At 47.5% G+C, this 19,119-nt stretch overlaps 1 protein-coding gene across 1 annotated transcript in view; it reads right to left on the bottom strand.

The window, feature by feature from the left end:
- Nucleotides 1-19,051, bottom strand: part of SLC31A2 (solute carrier family 31 member 2) — a 26,789-nt gene extending 7,738 nt beyond the window's left edge. Inside the window, exon 1 of the mRNA XM_073590858.1 lies at nt 18,933-19,051. Coding sequence (XP_073446959.1) covers nt 18,933-18,938 — 6 coding nt within the window. The 5' untranslated portion in view covers nt 18,939-19,051. The remainder of the gene's footprint in view (nt 1-18,932) is intronic.
- Between the last annotated feature and the right edge of the window lie 68 nt (nt 19,052-19,119).

The raw sequence follows: 19,119 nt of genomic DNA, 5'->3' as shown, positions 1-19,119 counted from the left end.
TGCTGCCTCCCTGTAGATAATGTAGGCACAGACAGTGCTGCCTCCCTGTAGATAATGTAGGCACAGACAGTGCTGCCTTCCTGTAGGTAATGTAAGCACAGACAGTGCTGCCTCCCTGTAATAAATAATGTAAAACACAGACAATGTGGCCTTCCTGTAATAAATAATGTAGGCACAGACAGTGCTGCCTGCCTGTAATACATAATGTAGGCACAGACAATGCTGCCTTTCAGTAGATAATGTAGGCACAAACAGTGCTGCCACCCCGTAATAAATAATGTAGGTACAGACAGTGCTGCCTTTCTGTAGATAATGTAGGCACAAACAGTTCTGCCTGCCTGTAATAAATACTGTAGGCACAGACAGTGCTGCTTTTCAGTAGATAATATAGGCACAACAGTGCTGCCTCCACGTAATAAATAATGTAGGCACAGACTGCTGGATTTTTGTAAATAATGTAGGCACAGACGGTGCTGCCTTCCTGTAGGTAATGTAGGCACAGACAGTGCTGCCTCCCTGTAATAAATAATGTAAAACACAGACAATGTGGCCTTCCTGTAATAAATAATGTAGGCACAGACAGTGCTGCCTGCCTGTAATTCATAATGTAGGCACAGACAATGCTGCCTCCCTGTAGATAATGTAGGCACAGACAATGCTGCCTCCCTGTAGATAATGTAGGCACAGACAGTGCTGCATGCCTGTAATACATAATGTAGGTACAGACAGTGCTGCCTTTCTGTAGATAATGTAGGCACAACAGTGCTGCATCCCCGTAATAAATAATGTAGGCATAGACAGTGTAAATAATGTAGGCACACATGGTGCTGCCTTCCTGTAGGTAATGTAGGCAGAGATAGTGCTGCCTCCCTGTAATAACGTAAAACACAGACCATGCAGCCTTCCTGTAATAAATAATGTAGGCACAGACAGTGCTGCCTGCCTGTAATACATAATGTAGGCACAGACAGTGCTGCCTGCCTGTAATACATAATGTAGGCACAGACAGTGCTGCCTTTCTGCAGATAATGTAGGCACAAACAGTGCTGCCTCCCTGTAATAAATACTGTAGGCACAGACAGTGCTGCCTTTCAGTAGATAATGTAGGCAGAACAGTGCTGCCTCCCGTAATAAATAATGTAGGCACAGACAGTGCTGCATTTATGTAAATAATGTAGGCACAGATGGTGCTGCCTTCCTGTAGGTAATGTAGGCAGAGATAGTGCTGCCTCCCTGTAATAAATAACGTAAAACACAGACCATGCAGCCTTCCTGTAATAAATAATGTAGGCACAGACAGTGCTGCCTGCCTGTAATACATAATGTAGGCACCGACAGTGCTGCCTCCCTGTAGATAATGTTGGCACAGACAATGCTGCCTCCCTGTAGATAATGTAGGCACACACAATGCTGCCTCCCTGTAGATAATGTAGGCACACACACTGCTGCCTCCCTGTAGATAATGTAATAGGTACAGACAGTGCCGCCTTCCTGTAGATAATGTAGGCACAATCAGTGCTGCCTCCCTGTAATAAATACTGTAGGCACAGACAGTGCTGCCTTTCAGTAGATAATGTAGGCACAACAGTGCTGTCTCCCGTAATAAATAATTTAGGCGCAGTGATGCATTTCTGTAAATAATGTAGGCACAGACGGTGCTGCCTTCCTGTAGGTAATGTAGGCACAGACAGTGCAGCCTCCCTGTAGATAATGTTGGCACACACAATGCTGCCTCCCTGTAGATAATGTAGGCACACACAATGCTGCCTCCCTGTAGATAATGTAGGCACACACACTGCTGCCTCCCTGTAGATAATGTAATAGGTACAGACAGTGCCGCCTTCCTGTAGATAATGTAGGCACAATCAGTGCTGCCTCCCTGTAATAAATACTGTAGGCACAGACAGTGCTGCCTTTCAGTAGATAATGTAGGCACAACAGTGCTGTCTCCCGTAATAAATAATTTAGGCGCAGACAGTGATGCATTTCTGTAAATAATGTAGGCACAGATGGTGTTGCCTTCCTGTAGGTAATGTAGACAGAGATAGTGCTGCCTCCCTGTAATAAATAACGTAAAACACAGACCATGCAGCCTTCCTGTAATAATGTAGGCACAGACAGTGCTGCCTGCCTGTAATACATAATGTAGGCACAGACAGTGCTGCCTGCCTGTAATACATAATGTAGGCACAGACAGTGCTGCCTCCCTGTAGATAATGTAGGCACAGACAATGCTGCCTCCCTGTAGATAATGTAGGCACAGACAATGTTGCCTCCCTGTAGATAATGTAATAGGCACCAGGGCTGTGGAGTCGTAGCTCATTTTGGTGGAGTCGGTATAAAATGGACCGACTCCGACTCCTAAAATATATAATAAATTGGGTGCAGTAATTCAATGCAGAGTGTGCTGAAAATGTTTTCATAGGAATTTGGGAAAGTTAAGAATTGTCCTATAAATGGCTGTTCTATTCCTGATCTAAGGCTACATTCACACAGCGTTTTTCCTGCGTTTTTTGAGGATACGTTTTTTAGCTGCAAAAGCCGATCAGCTTTTTAAAAAACTGCATCACCTGAAAGGGTTTTGAGCTCATAGATAATGTTTTCAATAGCAAAAGCAGATTAGAAATCTGCTCTATCTATCCATTTATCCATATCTGTCTATCCATATCATATCTGTACCAAAAAGAATGAAAGCCGGGTAGTACAGACTAACACTCCTTTTTTTTTTTTTAGCACCAGTCAGGTACACCTCATAGCTGCCCAAAAGGATGCCCAGGACAGGCATTGCTCGTCTTCAGTAACACATCAACATCAATTGATAGTTGGAATAAATAGGCTGCATTCATCACCACCACATCTTCTTAAGGTGCAGGCTTTATTTTCAAGTGTAGGGGTGTGCAGTATGAGGTTCTGCAGCAGCTGAGGTGTGCAGTATGAGGTTCTGCCCCCCCAGGTTTGATCCTGGCTACGCCCATGGTGTGAATGTAGCCTGAGGATCTAGGCTTTGTCTTGGCGGAGATAAGTCATAGTGTTAATGTATATGTGTGTGTGTGTGTGTATATATATATATATATATATATATATATATATATATATATATACACACACACACACACAGTACAGACCAAAATTTTGGGCACACCTCATTCAAAGAGTTTTCTTTATTTTCATTACTATGAAAATTGTAGATTGAGTCTGAAGTCATCAAAACTATGAATTAACACATGTGGAATTATATAATTAACAAAAAAGTGTGAAACAACTGAAAATACTGTATGTCTTATATTCTAGGTTCTTCAAAGTAGCCACCTTTTGCTTGATTACTGCTTTGCACACTCTTGGCATTCTCTTGATGAGCTTCAAGAGGTAGTCACCGAAAATGGTTTTTCACTTCACAGGTGTGCCCTATCAGGTTTAATAAGTGGGATTTCTTGCCTTATAAATGGGGTTGGGACCATCAGTTGTGTTGTGCAGAAGTATGGTGGATACACAGCTGATAGTCCTACTGAATAGACTGTTAGCTGCTTTTTTCTTGCCATAATACAAATTCTAAGTAAAGAAAAACGAGTGGCCATCATTACTTTAAGAAATGAAGGTCAGTCAGTCCAAAAAAAAATCGGGAAAACTTTGAAAGTGTCCCCAAGTACAGTGGCAAAAACCATCAAGCGCTACAAAGAAACTGGCTCACATGAGGACCGCCCCAGGAAAGGACCAGGAGTCGCCTCTGCTGCGGAGGATAAGTTCATCCGAGTCACCAGCCTCAGAAATCGCAGGTTAACAGCAGCTCAGATTAGAGACCAGGTCAATGCCACACAGAGTTCTAGCAGCAGACACATCTCTACAACAACTGTTAAGAGGAGACTTTGTGCAGCAGGCCTTCATGGTATATAATAGCTGCTAGGAAACCACTGCTAAGGACAGGCAACAAGCAGAAGAGACTTGTTTGGGCTAAAGAACACAAGGAATGGACATTAGACCAGTGGAAATCTGTGCTTTGGTCTGATGAGTCCAAATTTGAGATCTTTGGTTCCAACCACCGTGTCTTTGTGCGACGCAGAAAAGGTGAACGGATGGACTCTACATGCCTGGTTCCCACCATGAAGCATGGAGGAGGAGGTGTGATGGTGTGGGGGTGCTTTGCTGGTGACACTGTTGGGGATTTATTCAAAATTGAAGGCATACTGAACCAGCATGGCTACCACAGCATCTTGCAGCGGCATGCTATTCCATCCGGTTTGCGTTTAGTTGGATCATCATTTATTTTTCAACAGGACAATGACCCCAAAAACACCTCCAGGCTGTGTAAGGGCTATTTGACCAAGAAGGAGAGTGATGAGGTGCTACGCCAGATGACCTGGCCTCCACAGTCACCAGACCTGAACCCAATCGAGATGGTTTGGGGTGAGCTGGACCGCAGACTGAAGGCAAAAGGGCCAACAAGTGCTAAGTATCTCTGGGAACTCCTTCAAGACTGTTGGAAGACCATTTCCGGTGATTACCTCTTGAAGCTTATCAAGAGAATGCCAAGAGTGTGCGAAGCAGTAATCGAAGCAAAAGGTGGCTTCTTTGAAGAACCTAGAATATAAGACATATTTTCAGTTGTTTCACACTTTTTTGTTAATTATATAATTCCACATGTGCTAATTCATAGTTTTCGGAATCCACATGAAGAAATGGTCGCACTCATCGAGTTTGAAGGAATTCACGGGTTTATTGACACGTATATCACATGTCGGGCCGGGGGAGTGACATAAGGAGTGCAAAAAGGCTGACAACGGCAGTTTTGCGCTACTCGAGCGCTTCAAACTCGATGAGTGCGACCATTTCTTCATGTGGATTCCGAGGATTGTCTATTTCTGGTCAAGCACCCGAGTTCACCAGCCGTCTGCTTCCTGCATACCGCACACCTTCTGAGAATATACGGTAACAGCGGTGCCATCTGCATTTTTTTCTTGATTGTTGCTATAATTCATAGTTTTGATGCCTTCAGAGTGAATCTACAATTTTCATAGTCATGAAATAAAAGAAAACTCTTTGAATGAGGTGTGTCCAAACTTTTGGTCTGTACTGTATATATGTAATCGATATTACATAGTGTATTACATATTTACAATTTATTACAGTTTTTTGTGTTCTAAAGTTGTATTCCAATAAATATATATTCTGTTCTATCTAAATTTCTTGATTATTGATCATAGAAATGATTAAATGTCTGATGTTCACATTGTACTACAATACATTTTTCACTTAAATATAAGCAATATATGTGGGAGTCGGAGTCGTGGAGTCGGAGTAAGGGAAATTGAGGAGTCGGAGTCGCAGGTTTGGCTTACCGACTCCACAGCCCTGATAGGCACAGACAGTGCCGCCTTCCTGTAGATAATGTAGGCACAGTGCTGCCTCCCTGTAGATAATGTAGGCACAGACTGTGCCGCCTTCCTGTATATAATGTAGGCACAGAAAGTGCTGCCTGCCTGTAATACGACTCGTACATAATGTAGGCACAGACAGTAATGTCTCCCTGTAGATAATTGAAACCTGCAAGAACAAAGGAGCATAATGCCCTCAAGGACAAATGCAATCATGAATTCAAAAGATAAAAAATAACTTTTATTACACAAAATCTAAGAAAAACCACACAAAATAATAACAGTAGCAACATAGTATAGGTGAGGATACAAAAAGTGTAGGCCTGGACAAAGTCTCTAAGCACAACACCACAGTACCTTAATTACCCCACAATTTGCATAACTACAGGGTCGTCTGAATCATGTCACGCCAGCGCTCAGAAAAATTGAACAACAGTGTGAGTACAAAGCACCAGTAGGATCAAGAATCGGACAGTCCAAGTAACACTCTGTTAGGGCCTGCGGAACGCACCAAATAATATAAAAGGAGATATGAGGTGCATTCGCAGCCCGGGGTCCACCCTGCAGTGATGGAACCTGCTGCTAAGTAATTGTGGAACTAGATGGTGGCTAAGTGTGGGGGAAGGGCCAGGTGATAGACCACTGGATTGATCTGCTCAAGAACCTTGAAGGGGCCAATGTAGCGAGGAGCGAACTTAGTGGACTCAACCAGCAGCCTGATATTACGGACGGAGAGCCACACTAAGTCGCCAGGAGCAAAGGTCGGAGCAGGGCGCCAATGCGTGTCGGCGGAAGCCCTCATTCTCTCCTTAGAGGCCCAGATGGCATCCTGAGTTCGGTCCCAAATGTCACAAGCCTCCACCGCCCAGTCTGCTACCCTGGAATCGGTGGACAACACGGGCATAGGGACAGGGACGTGCGGATGTTGGCCGTAGTTAAGGAGGAACGGCGTCTGACCGGTGGAGTCAGCCACAGTGTTGTTCAACGCAAACTCCGCCCATGGTAGCAAGGATGCCCAGTCATCCTGCCTGGCCGTAGGTATGTGACCAGGGTCTGATTGGCTCTCTCAACCAACCCATTCATCTTGGGGTGGTAGGCCGAGGAGAGATTTAGCTCAATACTGAGCAGACTACAGAGCTCTCTCCAGAACCGAGACGCAAACTGGGGGCCCCGGTCACTGACTATCTTGTCCGGCATACCATGCAGGCGAAAGACGTGTTTTATGAACAAGGCTGCCAGGCCTCGTGCAGAAGGTAGCTGCAAGAGTGGTACCAGTTGCACCATTTTAGAAAAATGATCGGTGACAACCCAGATGACCGTGCTGCCAGTGGACTTGGGCAGACCGACTACAAAGTACATGCCGACCATCTCCCAAGGTCTGTCCGCCACCGGCAGGGGGTAAAGTAGCCTGGCAGGCCTCTGACGAGAAGACCTGTTCTGGGGGCAGGAAACACATGCCCGAATTTAATCTCCCACGTCTCGTGCCATGTGCGGCCACGAATATGTCCTCGCCAAGAGTTTGGTGGTCCGCTTCGTCCCAAAGTGACCTCCCACCCTGAATGCATGGGCCCAAGAGAGAACCGCAGACGGGCGGTGACAAAGGTCTTGCCCGGGGGCACCGATTCAAGAGCGACCGGAGCCACAGTCCTTAAGCTCTCAGATGGGACGATTAGCTGAGGCTCAGTCTCCTCCTCCTCCAGTGACACCACGGAGTGAGAGAGAGCATCGGCCCGGACATTCCTCTCACCGGACAGATAGTGAAGGGTGAAACGGAATCAGGAGAAAAACAACGACCATCTGGCCTGGCGGGAATTCAGCCGCTGGGCCGTTTGTAGATATACAAGGTTTTTATGGTTGGTGTACACCTGGAAGGGGAACCGCACACCCTCCAGGAGGTGTCTCCACTCAGAAAAGGCCAACTTCATGGCCAACAACTCCCTGTCCCCGATGGAATAGTTCCTCTCCGCCGGTGAAAATGTCTTAGAGAAGAAGAAGCAGGGATGCTTATGACCTTGAGCGTCCTTCTGATAAAGGACCGCTCCGGCACCGACGGACGAGGCATCTACCTCCAGGATAAATGGTTTATCTATATCGGGACGGTGGAGGATGGGAGCGCCAGCGAAATGTGTCTTGATGGCGGAGAAGGCCTCGGAGACCTGTTCAGACCATACCTTAGGATTGGCTCCCTTTTTGGTGAGGGCGACCAAAGGGGCCACCAAGGTGGAGAAATGGGGAATGAACTGGCGATAATTAACGAACCCCAAAAAGCGCTGCACCGTCTTAAGGGAGTGGGGTTCTTGCCAGTCCATTACCGCTTGCAATTTGGCCGGATCCATAGCCAAACCCTGGGCCGAGATGATATAGCCCAGGAAAGGCAAGGACTCCTGCTCAAACTGGTACTTCTCCAACTTGGCAAAGAGGGAGTGCACTCGCAGGCGGTCGAAGACCTTGCAGATGTCTCTCCGGTGGGTAGCCAAATCTAGAGAGAAGATAAGAATGTCGTCCAGGTAGACCACCACCGAGGTGGAGAGGATGTTCCGTAAGACATCACTTACAAAGTCTTGGAAGACGGCTGGTGCATTACAGAGGCCGAAGGGCATGACCAGATACTCATAGTGGCCATCCCTGGTGTTAAAGGCCGTCTTCCATTCGTCCCCCGCACGAATACGTATTAGATTATAGGCTCCCCGCAGATCCAACTTGGAAAATACCCTCGCTCCTCGTAACCTATGAAACAGTTCCGATATCAAGGGCAGAGGATACTTGTTCTTAACGGTTATGGTGTTACGACCCCTGAAATCGATGCAGGGGCGTAATTCTCCATTCTTCTTTTGGACAAAGAAGAATCCCGCTCCCACCGGTGACACCAACGTCCTAATGAATCCTCTTGTCAGATTCTCACTGATATACTGAGACATGGCCTCTGTCTCTGGGAAAGATAGGGGGTAGACTCGGCCCTGAGGAGGCTCAGCACTGGGCAAGAGGTCAATAAGACAGTCGTAAGGGCGGTGCGGCGGAAGGGTCTCCGCCGCCTTCTTGGAGAAAACGTCTGCATACTGTTGATAGGGTTTGGGAAGCGAGGATAGATCTGCAGGAACCTCAGAGGTAGCGACCTGTACGCTGTCCCTCAGACACCTACCCTCACAGGACTTGCTCCAAACGAGAATTTTCCCCGAGGACCACTCTATATGAGGAGAGTGAAATTGTAGCCAGGGAACCCCTAAGAGGACCTGGTCGATACCTTCGGGCATAACAAGGAGAGATAACATCTGATGAGAAGGAGACAGTGAGAGCCTCAGTGGAGCCGTCTCTTGGGTGATCTGGGACAGTAGTGTCGCACCATTCACCACTCTGATAATGACTGGTTGGGGTAGCAAGTCCAGGGGGATTGTGTGTTGTTGGGCGAAGGCAGATGACATGAAATTGCCCTCTGCCATGGAGTCCACACAAACCTCCACAATCATAGTGGAAGAATTGAACTCTAGCCTCCCTATAAACAAGAGCTTGGAGGAGAAAGTTGCCGTGTCTAGTAGGCCCCCTCTGATGACCACTAGACGCGAGCGTTTCCCAACCGCTGGGGGCACTGATTGGCAAGGTGGCCCGTCTGCTGACAACGGAAACAGACCGGGAGTACCCGCGCGGACCGGAACTTGGAACCCGTCCGGGACACCTCCATGGCCTCTGGAGACTAGGGCGCCTGACCGGGAAGTTTCAGTGGTCTAGCAAAAGTTGGGGCCAACCTATACCGTTGACTGGACTTGGAGCGCTCCAGCCCTCGCTCTGTGAAATGAAGGTTGATGCGGGTGGAGACAGTAATGAGCTCCTCCAGAGTAGTGGGCACCTCCCTGTTGGCCAGAGCATCTTTGACATGATCCGCCAGACCTCTCCAGAATATAGGTATGAGAACCTTATCTGGCCACTCCAGCTCTGAGGCCAGAGACCTGAAGATGATCGCATACTGGCTGACCAGAGACGATCCCTGAGTTAGGGCCAGCAACTGAAGTGCGGTGTCGTGTGTGACCCGAGGCCCCAGGAACACCTGCTTCAGGGTGACCAGAAAATGGGTGGCACTCTGTACCAGGGGATCCCCACGCTCCCACAGCGGGGTGGCCCACTCCAAGGCCCTGCCCGACAGGAGGGAGATGATGAATCCCACCTTAGCCCGCTCAGAGGGAAATCGTGCGGCCAGCAATTCTAGGTAAATGGAGCACTGGCTTACGAAATCCCTGCAGGATGCACTATCGCCCGAGAACTTCTCGGGCAGCAGAAGACGGGACAAAGTCGGAGCAGGGATGGCCGTGGAGACACGGGAGACAGCCTCTGTGGCTGCTTGAACAGCGACCGAGGTAACATCCGCAGCTGAGGTGGAACGCTCTAGCGCTGCCAAACTGCCCTCCAGCTGCTGAATGTACCTATGCAGTCGCTGGTCGTCCGCCATTACTAGCCAGACTCTGGCGCTAGTATAATGTTAAGGCCTGCGGAACGCACCAAATAATATGAAAGGAGATATGAAGTGCGTTCGCAGCCCGGGTCCACCGTGCAGAGATGGAACCCGCTGCTGAGTAATGGCGGAACTAGATGGTGGATAAACGCTTGCTCACACGTGGGTTAACTTCACCCAGTGTGAATAGAGGTGAACTCTGTTGCTCCACAGAGCCTCTGAAACAAATGCTGGAGCCTGTTGAACTCACAGAGCTCAGGTGAGTGAGCGCTAATTAGGGGTCACAGAGCCCTGTCCTAGAGACACCGGACTAGAGCTCCTCCAGACCATCAGCGCTCGGCGCCGCGGCTGCAGTGCCAGCAAAAGGTAACAGTATATATATATAATCGCACCAAGTGCACACAGTGCCGCTTCGGCAAACGCCACTAACCACCCAGGACGGGGAGGAAAGCGCTAGAGGTGCGCACGGCGTCGCATGGCGGTCACAGCTATTTCCTAACTAAAGTGCGGGACATAGTGCAGACAAGGTAAAAAGTGCACATTAATGCTTACCCATGTGAGTGGTTGTGCAAGATGGGGCACGGTCCTGGCAGATCAACACCAGTTTCGCTCGCTGGGCTTTGGGGGCATCTCCATTCTGCTTACGTCGCTACAGGCCTCCTTACAATGGTGATGCGTGTCACTGACGTTACAGGGACTTTTCCCTTGACACACATTGTCATTGGATGGCGGCACATTAATCCCACACACCTGGGCACTAGGATATAAATAGGTAGACACTACTACACTCTAGACCGCCCCCCAAAGGTACTGTGTTTTTAGTGTTGTGCTTAGAGACTTTGTCCAGGCCTACACTTTTTGTATCCTCACCTATACTACGTTGCTACTGTTATCATTATCATTTTGTGTTTTTCTTAGATTTTGTGTAATATTAGTTATTTTTAATCTATTGAATTCACGACTGCATTTGTCCTTGAGGGCATTATGCTACTTTGCTCTTGTAGGTTTCAATTTAAAAATAAAAAAAAAAAACACAAAAATTGAGCTTGGTTTGAGTTGGTACACATGCAGCATATAAACGCATGTTCACATGGCCAAAAAGCATACAAAACAATTAATACTAGACAGTGTAGGACCGCCCCGACCACAGAGTCACCTTGTCGATGGTGAGACGGCTTTTATGCTATGTTTGATCAAATACAGTATTACTAAGAACTCTATCACTTAAATGCACTTTTGCTTTTTACTTACGGTATTTAGTTATAGCAGGTTTTTTTTTTCGTTTTGTAGGTTTCAATTTTGTAGTGCGTTGCCCTTGCTCCATTTTTGAGAATGCTTATTTACTTTACCCATGGTATCGGCTTTGTCAAAACTCCCTGTAGATAATGTAGGCGCAGAAAGTGCTTCCTGCCTGTAATACATAATGTAGGCACAGAAGGTGCTGCCTGCCTGTAATACATAATGTAGGCACAGAAAGTGCTGCCTGCCTGTAATACATAATGTAGGCGCAGAAAGTGCTGCCTGCCTGTAATACATAATGTAGGCGCAGAAAGTGCTGCCTGCCTGTAATACATAATGTAGGTGCAGAAAGTGCTGCCTGCCTGTAATACATAATGTAGGCACAGAAAGTGCTGCCTGCCTGTAATACATAATGTAGGCGCAGAAAGTGCTGCCTGCCTGTAATACATAATATAGGCGCAGAAAGTGCGGCCTGCCTGTAATACATAATGTAGGCGCAGAAAGTGCTGCCTGCCTGTAATACATAATGTAGGCACAGAAGGTGCTGCCTGCCTGTAATACATAATGTAGGAGCAGAAAGTGCTGCCTGCCTGTAATACATAATGTAGGAGCAGAAAGTGCTGCCTGCCTGTAATACATAATGTAGGTGCAGAAAGTGCTGCCTGCAATACATAATGTAGGCGCAGAGAGTGCTGCCTGCCTGTAATACATAATGTAGGCGCAGAGTGCTGCCTGTAATACATAATGTAGGCGCAGAAAGTGCTGCCTGCCTGTAATACATAATGTAGGCGCAGACAGTGCTGCCTTTCTGTAATACATAATGTAGGTGCAGAAAGTGCTGCCTGCAATACATAATGTAGGCGCAGAGAGTGCTGCCTGCCTGTAATACATAATGTAGGCGCAAAGTGCTGCCTGCAATACATAATGTAGGCGCAGAGAGTGCTGCCTGTAATACATAATGTAGGTGCAGACAGTGCTGCCTGCCTGTAATACATAATGTAGGCGCAAAGTGCTGCCTGCAATACATAATGTAGGCGCAGAGAGTGCTGCCTGCCTGTAATACATAATGTAGGCGCAGAGTGCTGCCTGTAATACATAATGTAGGCGCAGAAAGTGCTGCCTGCCTGTAATACATAATGTAGGCGCAGACAGTGCTGCCTGCCTGTAATACATAATGTAGGCGCAGACAGTGCTGCCTGCCTGTAATACATAATGTAGGCGCAAAGTGCTGCCTGCCTGTAATACATAATGTAGGTGCAGAAAGTGCTGCCTGCAATACATAATGTAGGCGCAGAGAGTGCTGCCTGCCTGTAATACATAATGTAGGCGCAGAGAGTGCTGCCTGCCTGTAATACATAATGTAGGCACAGAAAGTGCTGCCTGCCTGTAATACATAATGTAGGCACAGAAAGTGCTGCCTGCCTGTAATACATAATGTAGGCACAGAAAGTGCTGCCTGCCTGTAATACATAATGTAGGCGCAGAAAGTGCTGCCTGCCTGTAATACATAATGTAGGTGCAGAAAGTGCTGCCTGCAATACATAATGTAGGCGCAGAGTGCTGCCTGCCTGTAATACATAATGTAGGCGCAGAAAGTGCTGCCTGTAATACATAATGTAGGCGCAGAAAGTGCTGCCTGCCTGTAATACATAATGTAGGCGCAGACAGTGCTGCCTGCCTGTAATACATAATGTAGGCGCAAAGTGCTGCCTGCCTGTAATACATAATGTAGGTGCAGAAAGTGCTGCCTGCAATACATAATGTAGGCGCAGAGAGTGCTGCCTGCCTGTAATACATAATGTAGGCGCAGAGAGTGCTGCCTGCCTGTAATACATAATGTAGGCGCAGAAAGTGCTGCCTGCCTGTAATACATAATGTAGGTGCAGAAAGTGCTGCATGCCTGTAATACATAATGTAGGTGCAGAAAGTGCTGCTGCCTGTAATACATAATGTAGGCAGAAAGTGCTGCCTGCCTGTAATACATAATGTAGGCGCAGAGAGTGCTGCCTGCCTGTAATACATAATGTAGGCGCAGAAAGTGCTGCCTGCCTGTAATACATAATGTAGGCGCAGAAAGTGCTGCCTGCCTTTAATACATAATGTAGGCGCAGACAGTGCTGCCTGCCTGTAATACATAATGTAGGCGCAGAAAGTGCTGCCTGCCTGTAATACATAATGTAGGCACAGAAAGTGCTGCCTGCCTGTAATACATAATGTAGGCACAGAAAGTGCTGCCTGCCTGTAATACATAATGTAGGCGCAGAAAGTGCAGCCTGCCTGTAATACATAATGTAGGTGCAGAAAGTGCTGCCTGCAATACATAATGTAGGCGCAGAGAGTGCTGCCTGCCTGTAATACATAATGTAGGCGCAGAGTGCTGCCTGTAATACATAATGTAGGCGCAGAAAGTGCTGCCTGTAATACATAATGTAGGCGCAGAAAGTGCTGCCTGCCTGTAATACATAATGTAGGCGCAGACAGTGCTGCCTGCCTGTAATACATAATGTAGGCGCAAAGTGCTGCCTGCCTGTAATACATAATGTAGGTGCAGAAAGTGCTGCCTGCAATACATAATGTAGGCGCAGAGAGTGCTGCCTGCCTGTAATACATAATGTAGGCGCAGAGAGTGCTGCCTGCCTGTAATACATAATGTAGGCGCAGAAAGTGCTGCCTGCCTGTAATACATAATGTAGGCAGAAAGTGCTGCCTGCCTGTAATACATAATGTAGGCGCAGAGAGTGCTGCCTGCCTGTAATACATAATGTAGGCGCAGAGAGTGCTGCCTGCAATACATAATGTAGGCGCAGAAAGTGCTGCCTGCCTGTAATACATAATGTAGGCGCAGAAAGTGCTGCCTGCCTTTAATACATAATGTAGGCGCAGACAGTGCTGCCTGCCTGTAATACATAATGTAGGCGCAGAAAGTGCTGCCTGCCTGTAATACATAATGTAGGCAGAAAGTGCTGCCTGCCTGTAATACATAATGTAGGCGCAGAGAGTGCTGCCTGCCTGTAATACATAATGTAGGCGCAGAGAGTGCTGCCTGCCTGTAATACATAATGTAGGCGCAGAAAGTGTTGCCTGCCTGTAATACATAATGTAGGCAGAAAGTGCGGCCTGCCTGTAATACATAATGTAGGCAGAAAGTGCTGCCTGCCTGTAATACATAATGTAGGCAGAAAGTGCTGCCTGCCTGTAATACATAATGTAGGTAGAAAGTGCTGCCTGCCTGTAATACATAATGTAGGTGCAGAAAGTGCTGCCTGCCTGTAATACATAATGTAGGCGCAGAGAGTGCTGCCTGCCTGTAATACATAATGTAGGTGCAGAAAGTGCTGCCTGCCTGTAATACATAATGTAGGTGCAGAAAGTGCTGCCTGCCTGTAATACATAATGTAGGCAGAAAGTGCGGCCTGCCTGTAATACATAATGTAGGCAGAAAGTGCGGCCTGCCTGTAATACATAATGTAGGCACAGAGAGTGCTGCCTGCCTGTAATACATAATGTAGGCGCAGAGAGTGCTGCCTGCCTGTAATACATAATGTAGGCGCAGAAAGTGCTGCCTGCCTGTAATACATAATGTAGGTGCAGAAAGTGCTGCCTGCCTGTAATACATAATGTAGGCAGAAAGTGCGGCCTGCCTGTAATACATAATGTAGGCAGAAAGTGCGGCCTGCCTGTAATACATAATGTAGGCGCAGAGAGTGCTGCCTGCCTGTAATACATAATGTAGGCACAGAAAGTGCTGCCTGCCTGTAATACATAATGTAGGCACAGAAAGTGCTGCCTGCCTGTAATACATAATGTAGGCACAGAAAGTGCTGCCTGCCTGTAATACATAATGTAGGCGCAGAAAGTGCAGCCTGCCTGTAATACATAATGTAGGTGCAGAAAGTGCTGCCTGCAATACATAATGTAGGCGCAGAGAGTGCTGCCTGCCTGTAATACATAATGTAGGCGCAGAGTGCTGCCTGTAATACATAATGTAGGCGCAGAAAGTGCTGCCTGTAATACATAATGTAGGCGCAGAAAGTGCTGCCTGCCTGTAATACATAATGTAGGCGCAGACAGTGCTGCCTGCCTGTAATACATAATGTAGGCGCAAAGTGCTGCCTGCCTGTAATACATAATGTAGGTGCAGAAAGTGCTGCCTGCAATACATAATGTAGGCGCAGAGAGTGCTGCCTGCCTGTAATACATAATGTAGGCGCAGAGAGTGCTGCCTGCCTGTAATACATAATGTAGGCGCAGAAAGTGCTGCCTGCCTGTAATACATAATGTAGGTGCAGAAAGTGCTGCCTGCCTGTAATACATAATGTAGGCAGAAAGTGCTGCCTGCCTGTAATACATAATGTAGGCGCAGAGAGTGCTGCCTGCCTGTAATACATAATGTAGGCGCAGAGAGTGCTGCCTGCAATACATAATGTAGGCGCAGAAAGTGCTGCCTGCCTGTAATACATAATGTAGGCGCAGAAAGTGCTGCCTGCCTTTAATACATAATGTAGGCGCAGACAGTGCTGCCTGCCTGTAATACATAATGTAGGCGCAGAAAGTGCTGCCTGCCTGTAATACATAATGTAGGCAGAAAGTGCTGCCTGCCTGTAATACATAATGTAGGCGCAGAGAGTGCTGCCTGCCTGTAATACATAATGTAGGCGCAGAGAGTGCTGCCTGCCTGTAATACATAATGTAGGCGCAGAAAGTGTTGCCTGCCTGTAATACATAATGTAGGCAGAAAGTGCGGCCTGCCTGTAATACATAATGTAGGCAGAAAGTGCTGCCTGCCTGTAATACATAATGTAGGCAGAAAGTGCTGCCTGCCTGTAATACATAATGTAGGTAGAAAGTGCTGCCTGCCTGTAATACATAATGTAGGTGCAGAAAGTGCTGCCTGCCTGTAATACATAATGTAGGCGCAGAGAGTGCTGCCTGCCTGTAATACATAATGTAGGTGCAGAAAGTGCTGCCTGCCTGTAATACATAATGTAGGTGCAGAAAGTGCTGCCTGCCTGTAATACATAATGTAGGCAGAAAGTGCGGCCTGCCTGTAATACATAATGTAGGCAGAAAGTGCGGCCTGCCTGTAATACATAATGTAGGCACAGAGAGTGCTGCCTGCCTGTAATACATAATGTAGGCGCAGAGAGTGCTGCCTGCCTGTAATACATAATGTAGGCGCAGAAAGTGCTGCCTGCCTGTAATACATAATGTAGGTGCAGAAAGTGCTGCCTGCCTGTAATACATAATGTAGGCAGAAAGTGCGGCCTGCCTGTAATACATAATGTAGGCAGAAAGTGCGGCCTGCCTGTAATACATAATGTAGGCGCAGAGAGTGCTGCCTGCCTGTAATACATAATGTAGGCAGAAAGTGCGGCCTGCCTGTAATACATAATGTAGGCGCAGAGAGTGCTGCCTGCCTGTAATACATAATGTAGGCAGAAAGTGCGGCCTGCCTGTAATACATAATGTAGGCAGAAAGTGCGGCCTGCCTGCAATACATAATGTAGGCGCAGAGAGTGCTGCCTGCCTGTAATACATAATGTAGGCGCAGAGAGTGCTGCCTGCCTGTAATACATAATGTAGGCGCAGAGAGTGCTGCCTGCCTGTAATACATAATGTAGGCGCAGAGAGTGCTGCCTGCCTGTAATACATAATGTAGGCGCAGAAACTGCTGCCTGCCTGTAATACATAATGTAGGTGCAGAAAGTGCTGCCTGCCTGTAATACATAATGTAGGTGCAGAAAGTGCGGCCTGCCTGTAATACATAATGTAGGCAGAAAGTGCGGCCTGCCTGTAATACATAATGTAGGCGCAGAGAGTGCTGCCTGCCTGTAATACATAATGTAGGCGCAGAAAGTGCTGCTTGCCTGTAATACATAATGTAGGTGCAGAAAGTGCTGCCTGCCTGTAATACATAATGTAGGTGCAGAAAGTGCGGCCTGCCTGTAATACATAATGTAGGCAGAAAGTGCGGCCTGCCTGTAATACATAATGTAGGCGCAGAGAGTGCTGCCTGCCTGTAATACATAATGTAGGCGCAGAGAGTGCTGCCTGCCTGTAATACATAATGTAGGCGCAGACAGTGCGGCCTGCCTGTAATACATAATGTAGGCGCAGAAAGTGCGGCCTGCCTGTAATACATAATGTAGGCGCAGAGAGTGCTGCCTGCCTGTAATACATAATGTAGGCGCAGAGAGTGCTGCCTGCCTGTAATACATAATATAGGCGCAGAGAGTGCTGCCTGCCTGTAATACATAATATAGGTGCAGAAAGTGCGGCCTGCCTGTAATACATAATGTAGGCGCAGAGAGTGCTGCCTGCCTGTAATACATAATGTAGGCAGAAAGTGCGGCCTGCCTGTAATACATAATGTAGGCGCAGAAAGTGCTGCCTGCCTGTAATACATAATGTAGGCGCAGAGAGTGCTGCCTGCCTGTAATACATAATATAGGCGCAGAAAGTGCGGCCTGCCTGTAATACATAATGTAGGTGCAGAAAGTGCGGCCTGCCTGTAATACATAATGTAGGTGCAGAAAGTGCGGCCTGCCTGTAATACATAATGTAGGCACAGAGTGCTGCCTGCCTGTAATACATAATGTAGGCAGAAAGTGCGGCCTGCCTGTAATACATAATGTAGGTGCAGAAAGTGCGGCCTGCCTGTAATACATAATGTAGGTGCAGAAAGTGCTGCCTGCCTGTAATACATAATGTAGGTGCAGAGAGTGCTGCCTGTAATACATAATGTAGGCGCAGAAAGTGCTGCCTGCCTGTAATACATAATGTAGGTGCAGAGAGTGCTGCCTGCCTGTAATACATAATGTAGGCGCAGAGAGTGCTGCCTGCCTGTAATACATAATGTAGGTGCAGAAAGTGCTGCCTGTAATACATAATGTAGGTGCAGAAAGTGCTACCTGTAATACATAATGTAGGTGCAGAAAGTGCTGCCTGTAATACATAATGTAGGTGCAGAAAGTGCTGCCTGCCTGTAATACATAATGTAGGTGCAGAAAGTGCTGCCTGTAATACATAATGTAGGTGCAGAGAGTGCTGCCTGCCTGTAATACATAATGTAGGCGCAGAGAGTGCTGCCTGTAATACATAATGTAGGCGCAGAAAGTGCTGCCTGCCTGTAATACATAATGTAGGCGCAGAGAGTGCTGCCTGCCTGTAATACATAATGTAGGCGCAGAGAGTGCTGCCTGTAATACATAATGTAGGCGCAGAAAGTGCTGCCTGCCTGTAATACATAATGTAGGTGCAGAGAGTGCTGCCTGCCTGTAATACATAATGTAGGCGCAGAGAGTGCTGCCTGCCTGTAATACATAATGTAGGCACAGAAAGTGCTGCCTGCCTGTAATACATAATGTAGGCGCAGAGAGTGCTGCCTGCCTGTAATACATAATGTAGGCAGAGAGTGCTGCCTGCCTGTAATACATAATGTAGGCAGAAAGTGCTGCCTGCCTGTAATACATAATGTAGGCGCAGACAATGTAGAAATGATGTGACCGCTGAGGAGGGTTCTCTGCAGCTCTCCAGTCACACTAACATTGTCACCAGACAGGGAAACTTTCCAGGATCATCATCCATCACTTTTTAGCACTTCTGCCTCAGAGCTCCCAGCGACCAACTACAGCGCAGCTTTTATTCCTCCAACCCACCTGTAAGAATAAAAGCTGCAGTGTGATTGGTTACTACGGGTACACTAGTAAATCGGGCGGGTGCGATCACCCTCGGAGGCCACAGTATATTTTACGTTAATGGCTGCACTGCACTTGTCATGCTGGGAGTTGTAGTTCTACATTCATAACCTGTGAACCAACAGGCGGTGCTTCCCTGACAGGAGGGAGACCGCTGGCAGCGCGGGCAGGACGGGGCTAACGTACCTGCATGGCACCGGGCGCACGAACCAGCAGCTCACAACACCGAGAAGCATTTGGAGTTCTCAGTTCTGAAATCAGCTGACCGTGGGCAGAGCGGAGCCTGACGGGAAAGTGTGGGGTGGAGGCGCACGGTAGAAAAGGGGCGTGGCCTTAGCAGTCATGTGACTAGGAGCTTCTTGGCTCACACGCT

Source organism: Dendrobates tinctorius, unplaced genomic scaffold, assembly GCF_039654945.1.
Source record: "Dendrobates tinctorius isolate UK_male_01 unplaced genomic scaffold, ASM3965494v1 ptg000120l, whole genome shotgun sequence".
Lineage (NCBI taxonomy): Eukaryota > Metazoa > Chordata > Amphibia > Anura > Dendrobatidae > Dendrobates > Dendrobates tinctorius.
Note: the sequence above shows the minus strand (reverse complement) of the source record. Positions and strands in the feature narration are given on the sequence as shown.